We start from the raw sequence: 7,606 nt of genomic DNA, 5'->3' as shown, positions 1-7,606 counted from the left end.
CCATTCTTTTCTGATATGAAAAACCGTTTATATGATGCTTTCAACCCATGCGAAAGACAACAAAATCTTACCGGACATGAGGTCCGATAACTTTTAAAATGTACCAAACCTCACCGCATTTTACCGGACTTTATTCTGCTTTTAACAAACAATAAAAATACATGGTATAGTTTTTTATCGTTATGATGTTCACAATGTTTAACAACTCTAAATACAATAAAATAACAATTAAATTTATGCCCGTTTAGTCAGCACTTCCGGCCGTAAATTACGCCAAAAATCGGCCGTATTACGTCCTTTTAACAAATGGCGGAAGGCACTCGGACGTCTGATAATCAGCACTCATATTGTTGTCTAATATCGAATAATAGTCACATTACACAGCCATGTATGCTGACACAGATGCACCACGAAAACTTCTAGGGTAACTTTTCAGTCGCCAAAGCGTCCAATCAGTAACGAGAATGCGTATCATAAGGGCAGGGATAAATGGCGATCATTATTTTTGATCGACGTCAGTCTTGAAGTGAGCGTTTATCGCAGATTGATTTACACAAAATCACAGTTTTAAAATTTACGCAATATCCAATGGTAATTAAGCAGTATATGAAAGACAGTGTCGGGTATCATCGCACCTTTTTACCATAAACAATTACTTAAACAATCATTGATATTTTTCTTGACAGTCGCGGCGACACACGATATTTTTATTGACAGTCGCGGCGACGCACGATATTTTTCTTGACAGTCGCGGCGACGCACGATATATTTAACACGATATATCGCCCTTGTGTAGGTAGCCCGCGACTGTCAAGAAAACTATCGTGCGTCGCCCTTGATAAAAGAAGTGCGAGATTATAGATGGCACTATCCGGATTCCGTACTTTTGCATGTAAACATGTAAGTTTCACTTCCAGTTTATCCAAGGTCATGATGATAACCTAAATATCTAGCATGCACTGTTTGTTTTCATTATCGGTCGTATTTGGTTTAAGTAAAAGTGGCCAATACAATAATAATACATGACGTTCATAATGTAGGATGTCCGCGATTACGTTTGTAAAAAAGGATAACTAAAAGTGGAAAAAAAAGCGTGGATGTTATAATTAATGCATTTTTTTATGTTAACTAACAAGTTCTTGTGTTGAAATGAACGAAATAGGCGGAGAAAACGAGCCATTGTTGGTGAACGGTGGTAAAAGTTCGGACTGCTTGAATAATTCTCAAAGAGGGACAGAACTTGCCACGAAACAACGTAAGTCGCGTGTTCGGAACTTTTTGGTGTTAGGAGTAATCGTGGTTATCTTCAAAGGCAGTGAACAGATGACGGAAGTTACGTTAAAACAGTTCATCTACGCGTGGTGCAAAGAAAACCCTGACGTTGCTACCGGAAATGACAGCGTTAACGTAAACTCTTCAGACTGTACCGCAACTAAGACGGCGTCGCAGCGCCAAGCGTCAACCTGGGAACTGTATTTAAATCTTGTGCGATCGATTCTAATATATTTTTCCGTGTCTTTTGCAGGAACTCTGTCCGACTATGTAGGCCGAAAGCCCTTTCTGTATCTTTCTGTAGCCGGTTATGCATTGAGGTCTGGCATACTTTCAATCGTAATATATTTCAATCTCAATATAGCTTGGTTGTACCTGGCCAACGTCTTAGACGGGCTTTGCGGTTCTATTTATACGATAACTTTGTTAACGTATACGTGCGCGGCCGATATGACGGACCGGTCACATGAACGCGTCTTTGGACTCGTCGTCATGGAAACGTTTTCGGGGCTTGGGTTAATGTCCACCCAATATGGAAACGGATATTTAATACAAAACCTCGGGTTCTTTTACCCGATGATCACGTCACTCGGTGGAATTTTAATATCATTAATTTTATCTTATTTATTTCTATTTGAAACAAATGATCAAAACCGTATAATCGAAGAGGTCAAAAAAAATATAACATTTTCTAAAAGCTTAACAAAACTTCCTGCCTTCAAGACGCTACTGAAGAACTACACAAGCTTCTACGTGCGGGATCGGACATCGCACGAAAGGCAAATATTTTGGGTGTGCATCATAACGTTTCTTTTAACGGAATTCTGTATTCAGAGTCGGAGCGACCCACTCACTCTCTACCAGCTGGGGGCGCCCTTTTGTTGGGGACCGACACTCCTGGGTCTGTACAACATGACCTATATAGGTACCACAATGATCGTGGCCTGTTTCATTCTCAAGGCGGTCCAGCGATGCGTGTCGGATCCGGTTATAGCCTGCTTTGGGTTGTTGTCGGCGTTGGCTAATATGATGGTGACTGCATTGGTCACTTCAAACACATTATCTTTCATTGGTAAGACCTAGCGGTTGATCCAGTCAATACTCACTTATACATATTAATGGTTGAAGCTGTTTACCTTTAAATAGGGCGTATTGATTCGATTTTATGAGATTATGATAATCTTATAACAGGAAAAATAAAAAAGATATTGAACATTTATGTTAAAACAAACCATCGAACTAATAATATACATGTACTGGATTCTTAACCATTTGTGTCTTTCTATGCAGCAACGTGTCTCTTTTTCAGCCATCGGTGTCGGCTTCGCAAGCGTCCTTCCAAAACCAATTCTGCGAGGCATTGCGTCGTCACGTGCGTCGTCACGTCTCCAAGGTGATGATTATTAGGGGGGCAGAAAAAGTTTTGATAATTTATGGTTCAATAATATAGATATATATATCGAGAGGCCGGTCAGTGGGTGGATAAGAAGGTATGTAGTAAAGTTGGTAGGCAGGTAGGTAGGTAAAGAACCATTTTTCGATTTTTGATGACCAAACATTATACCTATTATTCTTAAGATTATATGGATACAATACATTAACCAAACATGTATGAGCGTGCGAGTAAGTCACTAGTTCTTACGACATTAAAGCATTACCCCATCCAAAGGCATACAACTATTACCAACAAATATACAACACGCAACAATATCGAGGAATAATTAATCTGGGGTTTGGACAGCGGCCATGCACTATCTGACTTCAAACTTCGATGCAATGTTGATGCATAACAAACTAGAATGCAAGTTCAAAATACAAATATAGAAAATTAATAGAAAAAAAGGAGTTTTGTAAGATCCAAAATACTGTTTGTTTCCTAAATAGTGGACATGAAAGGGGTTTCGATTTTCCTCAATAGTGTACAGGAAAGGGGTTTCGATTGGAACACGATCTGTAAAGATGAGTTCATATGACATGTTATACTTATGGAACAAATTATCGTGTATTTATTTAATTTATTTATTTATAAACTTTCCTCATTCATATTCGTGTGTTGTGTAAAATATCAGATCACGAAAAAATCTTATGAGTCGCGTTCTACGATAACTTGGCTTAATGAATGCGTGTAGTATTGTCGCAGATTAGCTGATGAATACGTGCAGTATTGTCGCAGATTAGCTGATCTTGGCTTAATTAATGCGTGTAGTATTGTCGCAGATTAGCTGATCTTGGCTTAATGAATGCGTGTAGTATTGTCGCAGATTAGCTGATCTAGGCTTAATGAATGCGTGTAGTATTGTCGCAGATTAGCTGATCTTGGCTTTATGAATGCGTGTAGTATTGTCGCAGATTAGCTGATCTTGGCTTAATGAATGCGTGTAGTATTGTCGCAGATTAGCTGATCTTGGCTTAATGAATGCGTGTAGTATTGTCGCAGATTAGCTTATCTTGGCTTAATGAATGCGTGTAGTATTGTCGCAGATTAGCTGATCTTGGCTTAATTAATGCGTGTAGTATTGTCGCAGATTAGCTGATCTTGGCTTAATGAATGCGTGTAGTATTGTCGCAGATTAGCTGATCTTGGCTTAATGAATGCGTGTAGTATTGACGCAGATTAGCTGATCTTGACTTAATGAATGCGTGTAGTATTGTCGCAGATTAGCTGATCTTGGCTTAATGAATGCGTGTAGTATTGTCGCAGATTAGCTGATCTTGGCTTAATGAATGCGTGTAGTATTGTCGCAGATTAGCTGATCTTGGCTTAATGAATGCGTGTAGTATTGTCGCAGATTAGCTGATCTTGGCTTAATGAATGCGTGTAGTATTGTCGCAGATTAGCTGATGATATCCGAAAGTGCACATTAGGGATGATACTTTCCGCCTAGACTAGATGTTCGTGTAGATGAGACTTCTTTTTGACGGATTTCTCCATAAAATCGGAAAGTGTCGTCCCTAATTAGCGTGGTCTTCACAAGCAAATCTGGGACGACACTTTACGCCCAATGAATAAAGCCCAGTTTCACCAGAACACGGCTCATATAAAGCCTATGTTTTGTGTGCGATTACAGGGGCTGTGTTTGCGGGTCTGGAGTCGTCCGAGCTGGTCTGCGCCGTAGTCTCTGGTCCGATCAGTCTGTCCATCTACTCGGCTACTCTGGATACATTCAAGGGCCTTATATTTATCATCCTGGCCGCTGTGTATGCACTGGCGTTTCTCTTCATGGTGTAAGTTGAATTATGTTAGCATGCGTGGCGTGTAGATCTATTTTAATGTAAGAATTAGAATTGTTACGTGTGCCTATAATAGTTTGTCAAAACTTGTTAACCAACAATGCTCGCTTCAAACATATGAAGTTTCATTTGTATGTCTTATAGTATAGTCAATATACACCCTGGACAACATTTAAGCATGAAAATTCACTGAGGCAAGCACTTTGACTTTGTGTAAGGAGTCGTGTTTTTCTGCACTGCACGCCTATTCAATGAGACCCTCCTTCATATAAACATGATACATATTATCATTTGAAGCTATGCTGCGAACAAAATTCAAGTATAAAAATTAAGGGCACTAGCTCCATGAGAAATATCGAAGCAATAGTTATGACTTTCGTAAACTTCAAATTCCCTCAACGTGTGGACATTCAAGTTGTTACCTCTTTCAGTTTTTGAGTTATGCTCAGGACTAACTTTAAGTACACAAAATACCAAAGGACTTTTACTCCAAAACTATTGGAGCAATAGTTACGTTCATGTTCACACACCCCCCTCATAAAAACACAATTAGCCCTACCTACCAATAAAATTGTAGAAGAACGCCTCCGGACACGTTTAGGTATTCGGACAGACAGATAGACACACAGACGGACAGACAGATTTCTATGGCGATTCCATTATAAAATATTCGAGTTTCCCCCTTAACTACTTTTTGGGAGGGTATAACCATGGTTTGATACACGCGTTTACTGCAACTGCGATATTTAAAAAAAATATACAGATACAAATAATACTATGTGTTTAATAGTAAACGTAAGCTTATCCGATAAGCTTGGACCATGCATTTTTGAGCCGCATTATAAACTGTAGAATTTAATACAACCGACCTGACAATTACCGAATTAATTACAAATCGAACGCACTTCTAAAACGATCTCAATAAAATATACATGTGAAGACCAAAAATAAAGAAAAAGACGCGCGATTGCTCTTGAACATCATTTTCGTTTGTTCGTGATGAAATATCCTTACATGTACGTTTTACAGTTTTAATCCCATGCATCGGTGTTATTTGCAGATACCTGACCTACCTACTTAAGAAATTCTCATTCAAAAAGAATGAACCCGTCGAAGATCACGTGACAGTCAAGACGTAGAACCACACTCCTCGACGCGATAACCTCGATTTCTGCGTGAATGTTGGAATCCAACCGGCGAAATAACCTCATGATTATATAAGTTGTCATTCTAAACAAATGTTGCTGATAGAGCTGGGCATTCTAATCGGATTATTGATAGTAAAGCGTAATTGTGATTCAACTGTTAGTATTATGTACTTTCTCTACACGCTGTTCATTGAAATAATTCTTTATGGATTATCCATCTTGCTTTTAGTGACAACAGATAATTAAGAGGCCAACATAACAAAACATACTTTTGCTTCCTGCGTTACCCAAACGGCTCATAACCTACCCACGATATATATGTTAAGTTGTTGCATTGTTACCAGATTTGTTATGTAGCACTTGAAGGTTTAGGTGACTTGAGAAACCAGAGGTATGTTTACATTTTATAGATATTATCTCACAAGGGGAGAATGAGAACCAGGTCTCTTTTTAAAAAACTAGAATAATCATTAATTACTTGGTCAATAAAATACGTTTAAAGTTTTACACGTACATGTACAAAGACATCGTTTACATTGTATTTTTCCTCCAAACGACGTAACGTTTATGATTGACGTTGACGTCACTTCCTATGTTTAATTTACTTTGATACTACTGATGAAGGCTATGGCCCAAACATGTTTTGTATTATTAAATATTAACAATTAATAGACAAAAGTTATGTGTTTGTACGTTTTTTTTTATTACACGTACCGGTAAATGTAGAATTGTGTGTTAGATAGAGTAAATAACGTTAAATAAAGTTAAAGATGATTGACTTATGTTTCACTTCCGAATCAATTGGGCGGTGGCAGCAAGCATAAAGTAAAAGAAAGAACACACAAACAAAAATCGAAATTCGGTATAAGCAGCATTGCTACCTTAAATACTTGCCTCGTCATAAGAACATAAGTAAAGTAATTTATACGGTGTCCAAGAGATCTCAACTCTTGTCCGCAGCATCCTCAAGATTTCCAAAAATACAGCAAGCACTTGTTATTATCCCACGAAAGGGACTCGAGAGTGACTTCATAAGCCTTAGTTTATTTCGATTCGATATAACTAAAAGAAATAGGTTTAAAGTTAACTAACATAAAATCAGTTGTTTCACCTTTTCACACTGTGTAAACGGCTTTAACATCGACCGAATGATGTGATTTGCGTTTTTATAAAATATACATTACTTACGGAACAATCTTGTTTTAAAATATGTATTAAAAGAAGTTTCGTATGCTTGATATACTTTTGTTGTTGATGTAATTGTCTTATTATGGACACCTGATTTTTAACATGAACGACAAATCCACATAGGAGAAAAATCCACATAGGAGAAAAATCCACATAGGAGAAAAATTAAATACTTATATCAAGAGAATAATTTTAGAATCTAGAATTAAAGAATAATTTTGAAAACAACCGATTAAAAACAAAACAAGTGCAAAACATTCGAAAATCACAAACAGTTATCGTTTCAATATAACATACTTGCAGTGAAGGCGTCTTTAAAACCAATTAGCGAATGTTATCTATACTTGCTCTATTGATATTGTCTATGGACTCTCATTATTCATTCAGATACTTTGAAAGACCGTTCACGTATGTATCGAGAATATACTGTTTAATTAGCTATTTATGACATTATAAGGTCAAAAATTAAGTACCGGTTATGCGCGAATTTCCAGACTTCTTATGTTTATCTAACGCAAACCAAAATCAGCGAAAATGCTATGCCTTAAAATCGGCTATCGGATATTTTTATGTCGGCATATACCTTACGTTACTGCTACTTGTCAATAGTTATTCATGATTATTCTGTATTGAACAACAGCTTGAAGAATAGTTCGAACGATCAAATACGCACCTTCCAACAAGCTGTTTCTAGTAAGTCATATTAAAATTTTGATTTATTGCAGTATAATGATACAACAATTTACTTTCAGCTTTCAGCCAATTTA

The 7,606-nt window shown here is 37.4% G+C and overlaps 1 protein-coding gene across 2 annotated transcripts; it reads left to right on the top strand.

Annotated features, from left to right (window-relative positions):
* The first annotated feature begins 963 nt into the window (after nt 1-963).
* Nucleotides 964-6,429, top strand: LOC127857087 (proton-coupled folate transporter-like). Of its 2 annotated transcripts, XM_052393440.1 has the most exons (4): nt 964-2,344; nt 2,582-2,665; nt 4,341-4,497; nt 5,564-6,429. In XM_052393440.1, the coding sequence occupies exons 1-4, from the start codon at nt 1,150-1,152 to the stop codon at nt 5,640-5,642; spliced, it is 1,515 nt and encodes a 504-aa protein (XP_052249400.1). In that variant the 5' UTR covers nt 964-1,149; the 3' UTR covers nt 5,643-6,429. The 2 variants fall into 2 exon arrangements, with proteins under 2 accessions (XP_052249400.1, XP_052249408.1); XM_052393448.1 differs by lacking the exon at nt 4,341-4,497.
* The last annotated feature ends 1,177 nt before the right edge of the window (nt 6,430-7,606 follow it).

This window comes from Dreissena polymorpha, chromosome 1, assembly GCF_020536995.1.
Source record: "Dreissena polymorpha isolate Duluth1 chromosome 1, UMN_Dpol_1.0, whole genome shotgun sequence".
NCBI classification, from domain to species: Eukaryota; Metazoa; Mollusca; class Bivalvia; order Myida; family Dreissenidae; genus Dreissena; species Dreissena polymorpha.
The sequence above is the reverse complement of the archived record's forward strand: the minus strand, read 5'-3'. Positions and strand labels throughout refer to the sequence as shown.

Coding starts and splice junctions, on each gene's coding strand:
- LOC127857087 (XM_052393440.1), top strand. CDS start 1,150: ATGAACGAAATAGGCGGAGAAAACGAGCCATTGTTGGTGAACGGTGGT. Junction 2,345..2,581: donor AAACACATTATCTTTCATTG/GTAAGACCTAGC, acceptor TCTCTTTTTCAG/CCATCGGTGTCGGCTTCGCA. Junction 2,666..4,340: donor TGCGTCGTCACGTCTCCAAG/GTGATGATTATT, acceptor GTGCGATTACAG/GGGCTGTGTTTGCGGGTCTG.